We start from the raw sequence: 16,947 nt of genomic DNA on the forward strand, positions 1-16,947 counted from the left end.
AAAACGCTGAAATTAGAGGTTCTTTCCAATGAAAACAATGGAGTAAGTGGGATACATATAATCTAAAATCATTTCGTTGGCAATTGTTAAATGTTTTGGTCAACAAGGCCTTTTGCTGACAGGTTTTATTGAAGCCAAAAAATGTTGTGTGGTTGGGTGGAGACCAAGATCCCTCTTAATCTCGCGTGCTTTTCCTTTTACATCTCTGTGTATGCTCTGTGTACAGTATGCTCTAACTGAAGACTGCTAACTGTAAAAAAAAGGTTGCAGTAAATGTCAGCAAAACTTAAAGAAAGATGATTGCATAAGTATTCACATTATTAACTCAATATTTGGCAAAAGCACTTTTGATACGTATTACAGCCACAAATCTTCTCGGTAAAGTACCAGTTTTGCACTCTGTGCAATGTTTGCTCATTCTTCTTAGCAGATATGCTCGAGGATCGCGTATGGACAGCAGTTTCCAAGTCCTCCCACAGACTCTAAATAGGGCTCAAGTCAGGACAATGACAGGACCAAGCTGGCAAGAGTCAGTCTGCACGTTTACAATTCAATCATTCTGAGGTCCACTAATCGACAGTTTTCAAGGGCCACACTGCTGACACTTATTTGTCAGTGTGCCTTTATTCAGGTGTACATTCGGCACAGCAAAGCAGGTTACCATATATTTTAATTTTACAGTAGCTGATATTTGTAATTTAAACACTACTACAATTAAACAGCAATAGTAGTAAAAGGGGGAGATGTTTAATATTGAATAATATTAAATCAAATGATACTGTATTGTCACTCAACTGGGACATCTGCTATAAGTATGCTATTTACTGAATGCTTACACTGTCAAGATATAGGAAGGACATAAACTGGTACTGTTCAGCATTTGCATTACTGCTTATAAACTCATAAGTAATGTGAACCTACGGTGAAGTATAAATCACTAGAAAATTGTGTGGGAAGTCTACTTTTGTAACATAGAAACACACAAAATCTATAATTGGTACAACATGATCAGATTCATTTACTGTACATACTGCAGAATACTGCACACTGCTATATTACATTGTTCCAAAAAAAAAAGTGTCCAGGCTTTTTATGTAGATGGTAGCATATACTGTATAGAGACGACTGATAACTTTACCACACTCAATATACAATTGTATCTGTTTTGTGCTTATACAGATCATTCCACGGGAGCATTATTTTATCAGATGTCACACTAGGACAGATTTGTTTGCATTTCAATTTTGTCAGTAAGCAATCCAGTTACAGGGTGCCACAGCTAATATGAAGTATCACCCAGGAATGGTGAGTGACAGATCAAAAACTAGTGAGAAGTCAAAATACTACACAGCAACTGCACAATAGTTGCTAGACAGTTAAAGCAGAAAAGACCAGGGATAGGTTGTCACTCATGTTCTGCGATGCATGCCTCCTTCATCAAAACTATTTCCATGCTTTAGTTTGACTTAAGTGGCATTCAACTACATCCATCCTGCTTTCACTAGGGTTCATGCCAGGGCAAATGTCAGCAACTTTTGTAGCTGTGGTCCGCTTACAATACTTTATGTAAGTGATTCCTTGGCCATCCTTGTCGTCTGTCACACAACTGACTGAACACTTTGTGACAAACATGGCAGGCTGAACACATCATCTTCATCTAGAAGCTACTTGGGTCCATAAGCAAATCCTGGGTCCTGGATTTATTTTAGTCTGATTCAATCAACATGACAGCAAGGTAAAGTCACTTTAGGGGTAAAACAGGCAAGAGCTGTGTAGTATGCACATTACCCCCTTGAATTCTGAGTCACTATCAACAAACAGGGGTTGTGTTATAAATGTACAAAAAATGGAAATAAAACGCTATTGCATCCTTACATAGGCCTAATACATTGTGGACAATTAATGTTCCTAAGTATGTGTAGAAATTTGTTACAGACAATAATATATTTGGTTTATAAAACTGATTTTAGAAAAGGAATCAACAATAAGAACATTTATTGCTAAAGCAAAACAAAACCTGGAACATTTTGGCTTAGGCCTACTGCATGTCCTAACAATGTTTTGAGGACACAGAGTAGCTACTGCTCCACCTTTAGGTATGACCAGAAAAACATTAAAATAGTCACAGCTTCAAGGAACTACAGTAACACTGATGGGCCAAACTACCTCCTTCCTGTACTGTTTTGATGTTCAGATACACTGAGCCTGTTAGTATTTATTTTGTAATCAATACAATGCAATTAAAACATTTTGGAAATAGGGAATCATTTAAAACCAGTTTAATGCTGCTAATTTCAGTAATTTGTTATTATACATATGCTACAACAAAATGAACCCAGGAAGGTTTCTTTATGCACTCACAAATCACATTAAACCTCTTAGCATATTTAACACAGTGGCAATATAAAACTCATATCAAACTCTTAGGAGTTATTTGGGAAAAAACATTCTTAGCATGACAGCGATTTATTTTTATCTTCATCTAAACGAATAAACTTAATTAATATTCTCATCACCTCATTTGCCTTCTGAGGATCCTCAGCTTGAACCTTTCCACCTTCAGTCTCAATACTTACTTCAGACATTCCTGAAAAACAGACATGGAACCATGAAAACAGTTTCTCCAAGAACACTCTCCACCTAAAACACAAAATTCTAAAGTATTAAAGTCACACATACCCTTTTTTATCCTTTCTACCAAAATGTACTTTCTTTTATTCTAAAACCAAATACCGTACCTGTAATTTAGAGTACAAACCTACACCATTGTGAGACAGCTTTCGTCCTCCTTCAATGCCCTATTTCTAAATACACACCTGTAAACCAGTTACAGAATAGCTTACACACAAATAATACATATCAGATGTCAAAATATTTCCATGTCTAATGACCACAATACATGTATTGACATGTATTTTCCCTCACCTGCATACTCAAAATACAATGCTACTTTAAAAGTCTTAAATTTTTCCAAAATGACATTAGTTGAAGACTCGCTGGACTTTTTCACATACAGTACAGCACTGATGTCCAAGAACTGGTGCATTATTCTGCTCTCTCTGAATCTGTCCAACCTGTAATCTGAATTTTGATGCTCATATTCCCCTAGCTGAACAAACTTTTTTGCAGTACTAGAACTTTCTTCATTAGCTGCCAAGTTCAAGTTAGATTTGATTGTTATCTGTTACTCTTACCACTGGACTCAAAATGACTTGGATACTGTCAGTATACAAAGTCATCACAGACTAGTTTCAAGTGCTGGACCTTGAATAATTTTAAATTAATGTACCCACTTGGAAAAGAAAAAACACAATTGCATACTTAAATATAAGAGCAAAAAGCAAAGTTAATTACATTTCAATCATTTTCAAAGAAACAAATGGAAACTACTTTTACATATTGGGTTAAGAAGGAAATATATGGCTGGTTGTGACAGTCAAAGCAGTTTTGTGCTCTTTTTACCTCTCAATCCTGGCAACGTAAAAGCATGGAACACTGTGAATAACCACTGACAATGTCCAGACAGTAAGCATGCTCAGAATCTAACTACAACACAGAGTATAAGCAGAAGAAGCAGTAATTGGGTCTTCACCTGTCAGTGACAGCACCACAGGCTCAGACCTGGAATGTGGAGGATACTTGAGTTATGAGATAAAACATAAGTCAAGACACATCAAGTCTGAGCAAGCAGGCTATTTGTTTTAAAGCAGCAGTAGCAGAAGAAAGAAGTTGAAGACAGAATTCTCTTTGTCTGGCATTAAATATGAAGACGTCCTTGTTCAGCTATAAAACACCACTCAGTACAAAAATCTAATTCAACGAACGTTTTGTAGTACCTCCAGCACATTCGTTTTTCAAATGAACTTAAGATATATGTATATAAAAACATATAGATTATACACTTTAGGAGTGAAAAATGAAAAGTAAACAAGACTAGTATTATATGCCCTCTTATTACTAGGATACTAGCAATCCATGACAGAAATTAAAAGCATAACATTTCTCACTAGACAGCTTTAAGAGAAATGTGTACTGTTGTTCACTGTGTTAACAAAGCAAATAATACATATAAAAACCTGGATCCAAAAACCACAAAGAATATGTTCTGAATCTCAAATGACATTTTTCTAAATGTTTCTGCATGGTAATGAGACTATTTTAATTACTCAAAAAAGCTGCAGGATGATAATATAAAAACAAACAAATAAGCCTACATTATGACACTGTCAATTAGGGAGTTGTGTAATAGCTGCATAACTGGACCTCTCTCCTACTTTCCCCACAAGTTATGAAAGTGGACACATACATTTCATTAATATTCTCACTGTAAGATATGTTTACTCTATTAAAATAAAAAGTAGATATTTCTTTCTTCTACAACATTCATACTGTGCGACCGGCGACATTGGGGTCATACCAGTCTCATATTTCATATTGTCAGCACTGCCATATTAGATGGTTCTTCTATTGTTTTTCACCAGGGCAAGTCTGTTTGGCTCTGTATGCTCTTCACAAGCAGTGCAGTGAAAAGGCACATTCTCAGTGATTTCTTACAGGTCCACCCTAAGGAGGATGCCAACCCAATACCAAAGGGAAGTGCAAATATCTGACATAAAAGAACACATACCACAACCAAACAGGTTGAATGGCTCTGTTGTTGATGTCACAGCTAACCCATAATCCTTCCAATCAAAGTAATTACAATACAATTAGTATCCACAATGCATTTTCAGTGAGCTATTTTTATGTATATTTTTAGGGTTGTAGAAACCTCCAATTGATTGTTGTAGAATCACATCAAATCTAAGTCTAAAGGGAATAAAGGCCTAACAGTGAAGAACTGACTCTTGGATAAAGTGTTTTATATTCTACAACAAAATGGAAGGAAGACTAAAGGTACACTAAACTTCTACAGTTCAAGTATCAAGAAATAAAAGCCATTCCTTGAAGATAATTAGAGGTACATTAATTTAACAGTCAGCAAACTTTGCAGGGATAAGAAAAACCACTGAGCTCACACTAACATAATACATATAACAAACTCTGCTTTCCATTGAAATGTACTGATTTGAATAAATGAAAAATTAAAAAAAAGCCTTAGATATGTATGTTGCTATATAGGATATGATCTTCTCTTTTGCCATGAAACTGTGTAAAGCTAATCAGATTGGATAAGCTGCTTTGTGTTTATTTTACATTTATGGTATGTACGATAACCAGGGGCCGGGTTTTGGAAGGGAGATATTTCCCCCATCACATGTTACAGGTGCTTGATATGAACACAACCTCAGCAAGACTGCTGACAGTTGTTTCAAAACAGTTGTCAAGAAAGCAGTCTATCAGCCATGAAAATAATGTGAAACACCTGACGATATAAATCAATCACTATCTGCTCAATAACATGGACGCCTAGTAGGTAGAAGCGAGGGAGGCGCACGTGGTATTGTGATTGAAAACAAAAAAGAATGTTGGTTTTTGATTTAGACCTCACTCGTCAAGCAGGTAGAGCTAGTTTTATATAGCTTTTTTGCGGTACACAGGTGTTTAACATTATTTTGATGACTGACAGACCTCTTCCTTGACAAAGAAGGGGAATTTTATTCTTAAAATCGGGAATAAAAAATGTTGGAGGAAGTCATTAAGCCATGTTGCAAAGACCACTGCTTCCAATCTGCCCGATGAAACAGAACATCAGCCTAGTCATCAGTCAGTAGGAAATGCACAGCAGGTACAGAACTAATAGAGAAATACAGAATGAATACTAAAAAAGTGCCCACTGAAGTAGAAGATAAATAAAATAATTCAGTAAAAGGCTCTACTGACAACACCTGTAAAATATTACTACTAAGAAAGGTTAACTACTGAAAATAATGAAATGATGATGCCGCTGATAACAAACACAAATGTTATCAACGTTTACATCCTAATGATGGGCCCCAAGGCCAGTGTTTCACACTACACTGGCAATCTTTCCCTTGGGGAAAAAAGCTGACTATGGATTCTCATATCCAACCACATGCATAACAGCTGATCAGAACAGGAGAGCGTAGCACCCTGGCTGTAGAATACTCACAACTGTTCTCCACTACTCTGGGCACTAATCCGTGTAAGATATGCTTGGATAAAAATAAAGTCTGGTTACACCACAATGCTATGCTCAACAAAACAAAGCTCCATTTCATTTTAACAAGATATCAAAATCATTAGGTTTAAAAAAAACTATAAGATTAAATCAATATGAATATTTAGTCTTTTCAAATAAATAAAATAGGGTCAAGAAAACAGAGGTCAGAAAATAATCAAGCAACTATGATCATAATAGGACAAATTGTGTACCTTGAAAACGTGGTGAGATGGAATCGGTAGAAAAAAGATGGCAGCACTTTAAAGATATACTGCTTGAAGCACAGAGCAAACATCTTGTGGATCAAATAGATACAAATATTCATTTGTTCCCTTACCTATTAAAGCAATTAATACAAAAAAAATGGCAAGGGTAATTGCAACTGTGTCAGTATAAGCCAATTAAGTTGTAATAAACTATGTTCATGTAATATGTCACGACCACACTGTCACAGGTTCTGGATGTGTAATAAATGTAATGTGTAATGTTTTGTGATGTATTTAGATGTACAGAAGAGCTAAGTGTCCATAAAATTTTCCCTTAGGGGACAATACAAGTTCATCTTATCTTCAGCCCACAATTAACTACATCAAATGCTATAAAGCAGTAGTCCAAGCTGTTTAATATATCATTAACAAAACTTTAGGGAGAAAGAAATCTGTTCTTGGCAGCACAGTGGCACAGTGGGTAGCATCTCTGGGGCTCTGGGTTCAATTCTGGTCTTGAGGTGCTATCTGTGTGGAGTTTGTATGCTCTCCCTGAGTTTGTGTTGGTTGCCCCTGGGTGCTCCACCTACAGTTTTCACCTACAGTCCAAAGTCATACTGATAGGTTAAGTGGCTTCTGAGAAAACTGTCGCCAGATGTGAGTGTGTGCGTGTCTGTGTGCCCTGTGATTGACTAGCGTCCTGTCCAGGATGTGCGATGCCTTGAGTCTGCTGCCTGCTGAGATGGGCTCCAGCGCCCCCACAACCCTGAACTGGAAAAACTGTTCGAAAACAGATGGACGGAAATCTGTTCTTCATTTGAAGAAATGCAGAACAACAAATTGCAAGCTTTGCATGATTAGAACAAATATTGCAATGTTTTTTTTTTAATGAAAAGTTGTTTTGTTCTACAACAGCAAAAGAACAGTAAAGGATGAAGTAAACTGTCACAAGAGACAATAGGAGCCTTTTAAAATTTGAAAGGAAAATGTCTATTTTCTGAGGACTTAATTTACATGTTAAGTAAATGACACTTCTACTGACTATCAGGAAAGAAGATGCCACTTCTAGACCTCAACACAGGAGTACCCACTGACTAGAAAATTGGAAAACTGCCCAAGTAACACACAACATACAAGGCATGACAAAACCAAACAAAACAATTATAGACTTTTTATCATCTGCTCAATGAAGGGAACTGGCTGACAACTATTTGCTCTGAGTGAACTCTAAATTACTGAATTTACTTAATCACTTGCCTAACTGATCAAATTTCAACAGGTCTATGTCTTCAATGCTACCATGCTGCCAGAGATTTCTAAGACTAAGCTGGAGACCACTGTCTTTACAAAATTTCAGTTTGTTGGTAACTGTTTACTAACTGACCAGATTGTTTTGTTCCTATTTTCCTATGAATGCACCTGCATTTAAAACTGAAATCAACATTTGAGAACACCGTTAGTCCTACTTGCAGCACAAATAAGATTTCGGCCATGGAGCCTTCTTCAGGTGTGAGCTGAAGAAGGCTTACACCCGAAGAAGGCTCCATGGCCAAATCGTTGTGTTTTCTTTCTTCTCTTTTCAGCACGGAATAAACCTATTACTTGTTCCTTTGCAGCCTTTGCATGCTGACGCAGCTACCCACCTGAACTACATATATCATATTTGTTCTTTTTCTGATGAAATACAAACATCCCGGCTGGAAATTCAGCCACAGTTCTTAGCTTTATCTTATATTTAAAGAGGAAACAGTGAAAAGAACAATTACATGGAAGACTATATTTATTGGCCTTCCAGGAGTAACGTCTCAAAAAGGGTCCATTTTGTTTTTAGCAACCTAGGTTTGGATAGTCTTGTCTCTTCTCATATCCCATCATACTCTTACTCCGTTTGTTCCTATCTCTGCCAACACTCTGGTCCTGTTTGCTCTTGAGTTCCGTATTTCCCTCCTCCCTTACCTTACTGTGGTTGAAATTCTGACTCGTGATAGAAGCTCAATGCTCAATCACCTTGTGGTGCACCATCAAACCTCGCCTGTTCACTTGAAATTCTAAATTTTACAGTCTTTTCCAGCTTTACAACTATTACTTCTTGTTCTGGCATGATACAAGTCTTTTGATATTTAAAAGGTACTGACTAGCAAAGTAAACAGGACAGGTTAAGAACTTGAAGACACCAGTAAAACTAAGAGGGTGTACATTTGAACTGCAAAGAGGTGGGAGCTTTTCACAAAAAAGGGTTAACAGTGACTTGAACTTCCCAACCATGTTGTCAACGCAGATTAAGATATTTCAAGAAACTGGAATGATGAAGACTCAGGAATATTACACTATCGACCAAAGATGAGCCAATTGTAACTTTTCCTATGTTTTTACTCTATAACAGTAATATTGTTTTACTGCACACCTATGGTCATGCAGTACATGATACTGTTTTACACTGTACTTCTTGTTATTCCATGCTGCATTTGTTTATCCATGTAACATGCATACATCAATGTTACTCATACACAGTGCGATTTAAATAGTTTACTTGTACTGATGTTTTCCTTTAAATAATGTTTTATCTGTAAATGATGTGATAAAGGAATCAGCACAATGAATGAGAACACTGATGATAGGATACTTCATCATGAGAAAAAACTGGCTAATTTTAAATACACAGTACAGTGACTGTCATGTCTATAATAACTTAGGTCTTTATGTTCACGCTTCTACCAGATACTGAAATGTTAAAATAAAACTAGGCAAACGATGAACAAATGAGGAAGACAGAAAATCAGGAAGCGAAGGTGTTAGACGATACCAAGCATACCTCTGACAATTGTAATCGGAAGAGCAAATAAAAATGACGTTGGTCATACAAGAAAATAAATTGTAACTAAGAATCTAAGGCATCAGAATTACAGTTTACTACACAGTACTGATGCAACACGGCTCCTTTAAGAATGCAGAAGGAAGCGCATCAACGGCTCCATCTGGATGTGAGAGACACGTAAACGGTAGTTACACAAGCCAACTACAACTCTTAAAACTCCCAACAACTCCTTCATAACACAGCATCAACTTTAAAACGTACGTTAGGTTTATATGTACAGTATGCTCCTCTAGTTTCAAGTGATTTCTAATAATGCCAGGCTACTCTAATGGTTTTTTCCTTTGAGCCCTGGGTCTAATACCGAAATCCAATACTTCCTGAGAAATTCTACTCGAACTCATTTAAGGCTTCACAAAGCAAGTAACACTACACTTTGATTTTTAAGGGTAACGTCTTTAGAAAGGGGAAGTGAAGATTTGTTCAGAATTACACAAGCAAGGCTAACGTTTATAGACGGCTCTGTCAATAACTCCACCGCTCTGGGGAATCGTACAAGACGTCAGCCTAATCCTCGACGTCGCCCACAGCACGCAACTTGATCCACAGCCACAGAAGCAAACTTGCAAGTCCCTCGTGAAGCCGATCACAAAAACAGGGCTCCACTTGTTCCTTCGTCTACACTAGCAACCAAACTGAGCCGTTCTCTCTCAACTTTTTGTGCCTCCGCCACTGGCACCACTTCCCACACACCCCCCTGCGACACCAACACCTATGGTCGCGACTAGCTTACCGCTGTAGGGAAAATAAACCGTATCTTCAACAACAACAAAAAAACGTTTCGCCCTCCTACTAGAACAAGCAAAGAAACTCTTACCTGCTATTGTCTTCCGGGGCTCTACTGTTCCTGCAAATGGGGTGGCGGCGGGTTTTCGTCTTGGCGATGCCGTTGCCCTGCTGTGTTAAATTACAGTGTTAGCACTAGCAGCGTTTTGCAGCACCCATTGGATCACCCCCCCCGCGCGCACACACTCACACAGTGGAGTCGCAGAGACCCGGAAGGAGACGGTTTCCAGGCGAGAAGAACAAGAAAGGGCAACAACATCCGGGCTCTTTCTCGAGCTGAAGGGGCGCAGCTTGGGTATCCCTTAATTGCACTGCGGGCACGCTTTGCGGTTGCGTATACAGTATGTACAAGAACTTCCTTTCGCGAACGTAGTACTGTAGTTTTTTTTTTGCCGTCATTGCAAAAGTAACTGTAAAATAGCCAACGTTGAAAATTATTTTATTTATCAGTATCGATGTATTTCTGTTCATTGTGGAAATATTTTATTTAATTTATTTTCTGCACGCTTGAAGGAGCGTGTAAAAACAACCGGACAAATGTCTTCCTAAATACCCCCTTTGTCGTTGGATAAGGAAAGCACGGTTGCGGGTTATTATGTAAATGTAAATGCAAAATTAAAGTGGACGTTTCAGCTTTGAATTCGTTGTTTTAAAAGATGGGTCACCTTAAGAGACAGGAGACAAGTATTTTTTTTTAAGCTCTGAACACAGTAACCCTCCCATGATCAGTTCAAAAGAGCATCGAGATAGTGTTAATGTTTGGTCGGTCTTTATGTATTTTGTATATTTTATATATATATAAATAACACGGCTATCAATTGTTGCCTGTTTCAAGCTAAACAATATAGAAACTATCTTCTGTGAAGGAAATGGAACTGGAACAGAGACGAACCAACTCATTTTTGACTTTTTGAAATTTGATAATCCAGAACCAAATAAAACCAGTGTCCATCCCTGAATATATAACATAACATCACTTTATTAGCCCTATACAATTTCTTGCATTAGGAATTTGTCTTTTTGCATACCTCCAGCTTGCTCTCCATGAGACACACAGATAGGGAGAGAGCCTGAGGTCAGAGCACAGAGTCAGCCATTTTACAGCACCCCTGAGCCAGCAACCTCGCAGCCACAGGTGGAGATCCTTACCCACAGAGCCACCACTTCACCCCATATTATAGCAGAAGTTCAGGACTGTCAGTCCCCAATAACTGCAACATGGAATGAGAAGAGCCTCTTTATTGAGGTGAAAGTAAACTTAAGTGCTGTAGCTTGTAAAATAAAGCAAACAAGATGGTACCAGTTATGAAATAAAAAACAAAACACTCATCCATGTACAAAAAAAGATCTTGAATGCTTGTCAATCATTCCAGAAATCATGGTGTATGTACCAGTTAAGGGACCCATGCTTTGGGTCAGACTAAATGATTTTAGTTAGAACCTAGGATGATTTCAGGGTGCAGTATTGGCTGGCTAGATTATTTGATGTCACAATATGGTCTTTTCACTCTCAATCTGTGGAATGTCTTTTATCATCTGCAGGCACTTCAACAGTTTGGTAGCAGACTGTGCTGCCCTATTATTTGAATGAATATCAAGCAAGATGTGTTTAATGTTGGTGAGACAAAGTTGCTGTATCAGATGTTAAACTTCGAGTACTGCTGCCTTTAATGCTGATGGTAGCAGTCGATATGAATTTTTTTTCATTAGATAAGATCACTTTATTAGCCCTATACAATTTCTTGCATACACACACATAGGGAGAGAGAAGCCTGGGGTCAGAGTGCAGGGTCAGCCATTGTACAGCACCGCTGGAGCAGCTGGGGTTAAGGGCCTTACTCAGGGGCCCAACAGAGTAGGATTGTAGTATTTGAACCAGAAACCTTCCAGCCACTGGCGCAGATCCTTAGCCACGATATGGATGGGTTGGAAAAGCTTCCTTTGTTATTAGTTGGTACAAATAAAGACCTTAAAAACATCGGGTCACTACCAGTGGATTACAGGTCAACCAGCACAGGATGCCTGACCCAAGAAGTGTGAAAAATGTCTTTGTAAATTGGATAGAAGATTTAATGCTCAAAAGCAACAGATAGCTTTGTTAGCCAATGCCCTGTGTACCCCGCATATCTCCAGTTCATTGAGCTCTCGCCTTTCCCTTTTTCTATGACAGCTAATGAGCACCCAATGAAGCATGGAACCATTAAAAGCTTTACCATAAACTACAGGCTCCAGCTGCTGATCAAGCGGTTTATTGAGTGTGTGGAGAAAAACAAGGAGTTCACTTTATCACCGTTGGAGGTAGCAGATATGTTACACCTGAGCTGGAGAAGTGTGATTGAGCAAACATTTTCATCTAGTTAAAAAAAAGGCCAAATTCAAGCCACAGAATGAAACAGCAGGCGTGGAAACAATAGCCAAAGACAACAACAGAGAACGTGCATTCCTGATGTAACATCTGCAGGATTTTAGTTGCATACCAATAATGACAATAATGCCGATCCCATTTTTAATTTACTTCTTTATGTAACTGTTTTAAATTTCCTGCCCGTGTCTAATCCAATAAGGAATAAAATTAGGCTTAATTATTTTGTTTTGTCCGGTGGATTTACAATAATGTGAACTGGTGCAGTGTACAGAAATCACTTGAGATATTCATAAAGTATTTCAGGGCTTAATTGCCCTGAAAATGCATCTTGGAGAGTTTGCAAGAGGTTTAGCAAAATTACTTCAAATAGTCTTCTTTACAATGATCTAGTGTGTGGTAAACACATAACGAATTATTTGAAACACATGGATCTCCATATTACATAGTTTAATCTAACTGCTAAAAAATGACATTAACTGACATTGTACACAATCAAAGAAAGCAGAGGAATTCAGAAGTCTCGTATCATCTGAAATATTTAAGTATTTAAATAGTTTCCAATATTTAATATTTGTCAAAATGACAAAAAAATTAACAAATCAGCTGACCTATTTCAGTTGACAAAAAGTTGTACAGGACATGTAGTAATCTCCAGTAATCCCTACAGTGTTGTCAATGGATTACACTTGATATGTCGGCTGGAAGGCAAGTGTAATAAAAGGCAACTGAATATAAATTAAACTTCACTCAGAATGACAGATTATATGAAGACTTATACAAAGTTGTACAGTAAGATGCACAACTAATGTAAGTGACTTTTACAGTATGTGTTCTCACTGCCATTGACAAATACTGTCAAATAATTTGTTTCCTGTTTTCAAAAGGAAGAAAACTGGTAATTATTGAGCATGCTCTATGTGGAGTTTATTTTACATCATAAGAAAGTTTTCAGAATACATGAAAATGAACGCTCCATTTTAGATGAAGCACTTAAACATAACTTGAAAAAACATGCCACTGGGTGTATGGGAAAACCTTATGTCACTTGCCATACAGATTATCCTCTAGTTAAGTTCTAATTATTGTTTCCATAGCCTTAAATAATTAATAGAAACTAACTCCATTTAGACGCCATCTGCATTGATGGGGCTGTATTCCTGCCAATGGGTGTCACCCCTGTCTCCAAACAGTTGCTGCAAGATTTAGCTAAGCAGACCATTATTAAGCGAGCCATGCAGGATCAGGCAGTGCTGTGTTCTCAGTATATTTCAAGATCTAAATTATACATGTCATTTCTTTTTTTACAGCTCAGCATTGTATCAGAAAACCTGCTGTGTTTCAAATTCACTCACTGTCATCTAATAATGACTTGTTTACTTTTGTAAAGTCTTCTTTGTTTAAGTTGCTGTAAATGTAAAAAAATCCCTTTAAATTCACACTCAAGTCTCAGCTGTCTGCTTCTTTGAAACCTTGTAGCATTGGTCGATCAGATGATCTATAAGAGAATGGTGAACAAAGTGCTTGAATCGAATGCATTGGGACATGGTCGAGACAGGAAATGGGATGCTGCTTTTACAAAGAAGGACAGGTATGTTGATTAGTGTGCTACCTGTCAGCCAATGCTCAGAATAATCTTTAATTAAACCAATGTTTATGTAACAGCAAGAAGTGAATTTGCTACTTTGTGCTTGAGGTATTATTATTAAGGTTGCTGCTGGAAGAGGTGTTAGTGGGGCCAGCAGGGGGCGCTCACCCTGTGGTCCATGTGGGTCCTAATGCCCCAGTATAGTGACAGGGACACTATACTGTAAACAGGCGCCGTCCTTACTGACTCTCTGTGGTCATTAAAAATCCCAGGGCGTTTCTCGAAAAGAGTAGGGGTGTAACCCCAGCATCTTGGCCAAATTTCCCATTGGCCCAGTCATGGCCTCCTAATAATCCCCATCTTGAATTGGCTTCATTACTCTGCTCTCCTCCCCACTGATAGCTGATGTGTGGTGAGTGTTCTGGCGCACAATGGCTGCCATTGCATCATCCAGGTGGATGCTGCACATTGGTGGTGGTGGAGGGGAGTCCCCATTACCTATAAAGCACTTTGAGTGGATTGTCCAGAAAAGCACTATACAGTATAAGTGTAAGCAATTATTATTATTTCCACTTAAATCCACTGATGACCTTAAAAACTAAGGTACCAAAGAAAATTACACATGAAAGTAAAACCAGTATTAGTTAAACTTATTTCCTCCTTAAACTTAATTTCCTGGATTGCTCTACCTTTAGCTCTACACTGGCAATAGCCGTTATTGAACACGTCACAGCTACAGCTACAACTGCAGTGAAATAGGAGGAAACATGACAGTGCTTGTAGAACACATTTGTGCCACAAGATGGAGGCAATGAGACAGACTTCAGAAAAGAGTTCGTGTTTTGGTTCAGAATGTTCTGTGTGTTATATCTGGAAGAATCCTTACAACACTATTTATTATTCTTATGTATTATAGATTTTATAATTAATCAAGTGAAGGCCTGTTTTAATACCTGCCCCTTATGTTTTGAGAAAACCCTAAATCCAGGATAAAGCTTGATACATCTAAACTTAATCTTCAAAAGATTTTGTTTCTAGATAAGGTTTATGACAAACAACCAAGATGAAACTCAGCATAAGTTAATGCATTGTATGGCTATACCCTGGATTCTCTTAGGCTAGTTGCTTGCTGTGGAGAGCCTGTATGCTCCTGGGGAACAACATTCCCATCACAGTCTCATCTTACACCTAGACATCTTACATGGACAAGGCAAGATGTCTGATATAGCAATTACAGTGCACTATCTCTTCAAAGGTTCTGTTCACTCTGTTCAGTCCTTTGCTTCTATTATAAAGATGCTGCTCTCTGATCCCCTTTTTACCCCACCCTCTGACCAATCTGCATTATATTATAGCCATCTTTAAACTAAATACTATAGTAAACCAATATTTCTTGTGAAATAGATCATCCATCCATAAAACTAACTACAGTTTAATAATGAATAATGAATGCAGTACCAGCACTCAACACTCACTAGCTCAACAATGCAACTTGAAAAACAAAGAAAGTCAAAATACCAATAAAAAGAATGAAGGTAGTGTAGCAGAATAGATTTCTAAATAAGGAAGAGCATGTCCTGGGCTAACCTGCAACCAGTCAGAATTAGTGTTCAGTGAGTCATTATTGTATCATAATTCAGTCAGTTGTCTTTTCCCCAGGTTTAGGTTTAACAGACTTATTTTCCAAGATGAAGGACATGACTATCCTAGACTAATCCTGAGCTCATAAATATGACTGCAAATGAAGTTCTAAAAAAAAATAATGGTACCATAATATTAGGTCTCAAAATTAAAAATGAAGCAAAGGAAAATAAATCCCAAGAACCAGTCTTGATATTGTATTTTTCCATATTAATGTCTGGGCACGCTACCAATTTAACAGTTAAAAGTCTTATAAAAGGTGAGAGTTCATGTGCTAAAGTATCATTAAAACAATTTTCTCAGGACTTAATAACCGATTAAAATATATTATAGGGAAAGATGTTGTTTGTTATGTCCGGGCAAGCCACAGCTCATCGTCCTCGGTCTCCACGGAAACCAGCCGCATTCCCACGAGACTCCCAGAGCTGTGAGGTCTCACTCGGGCTGCTTGTCATAACCACCCGCCATCAATTAAAGGGTGATTATTCCATCAGTCCAAGACAACCTTGATCTGCCTGTAGTCCAGTGCTCTGTCATTGAGCTGCCATCTGGATAGGGTAGTGCCTGCTGCACAACAAGCCTGCTTCCAAGAAGGACAACAAGCCCGACTTCAGCCCGAGTATTTGTTCGTCTCAAACCCGCTCTGTCTGTCGGCCAGCCAAGCACCGGACCAGTGACAAAGAACCGTAGCTCCTGCCAGACAGCCCTGAGTGTCGGCACAGCCACCGGGACCTGCTCAGCCCCTTCAGCTGCAGTAGCTCTCGGTCTCAGATTAACCTGTGTGCCACTGCTGTTCAGCTATCTCTACCTGCCTTCATACTCTGATCTGGTTCGGCTATCTCCTTCAGCTTTAGTCATTCCCCGAGGCTTGACTGGGATCAAGGGTTTGGATTCCTCTGCCTGTCAGCCAAACATGGTTTTCTACATCTGATTGCCCTGTCGTAAAATTATTATCATAGGCTTTACCTTTCCTGCTGAAATGATTGACCTACCTAATACAAAGCTATTCTTCAATATCCATTTTAATGTAGTGCATTTGTATTGTATTGTTTTCAAAACTGAACAGTGGTGGTTTCTTCATGTTATTGATAAGATCAAAAGTATGCCCCGTTAAAGCAGCAGTTAAGAGCAGACTGCATGCGTTATGAAGAATTTTCCAGTTAACAAGGTATCTAACAGTGAATAATATTGAATCCCTGGTAAAACGATGTAAAGAAAATGCAAAAACCTCACCGTTCCCTATTTCCTGGGAAGTTAGGGCTTCTGGCAAGTCTGCATACCTTAGGTGGAGGAATTTACTTTTCAGCAAGCAAAACAGCAACCAGGCTTGTGGCTACAAGCTCTTAGCTGATTGCATCACATCCGACA

The 16,947-nt window shown here is 38.3% G+C and overlaps 1 protein-coding gene across 3 annotated transcripts in view; it reads right to left on the minus strand.

The window, feature by feature from the left end:
• Positions 1–10,197, minus strand: part of arfip1 (ADP-ribosylation factor interacting protein 1 (arfaptin 1)) — a 50,284-nt gene extending 40,087 nt beyond the window's left edge. The window contains exons 1-3 of one of the 3 annotated variants that reach the window (XM_015344693.2): positions 10,179–10,197; positions 10,020–10,099; positions 2,517–2,587 (exon numbers count right to left, since the gene is read on the minus strand). In XM_015344693.2, the coding sequence (XP_015200179.2) occupies positions 2,517–2,585 (69 nt within the window). In that variant the 5' untranslated portion in view covers positions 2,586–2,587; positions 10,020–10,099; positions 10,179–10,197. The other 2 variants (XM_015344695.2, XM_006629487.3) reach the window with 2 other exon arrangements.
• Between the last annotated feature and the right edge of the window lie 6,750 nt (positions 10,198–16,947).

Source organism: Lepisosteus oculatus, chromosome 1, assembly GCF_040954835.1.
Source record: "Lepisosteus oculatus isolate fLepOcu1 chromosome 1, fLepOcu1.hap2, whole genome shotgun sequence".
Lineage (NCBI taxonomy): Eukaryota > Metazoa > Chordata > Actinopteri > Semionotiformes > Lepisosteidae > Lepisosteus > Lepisosteus oculatus.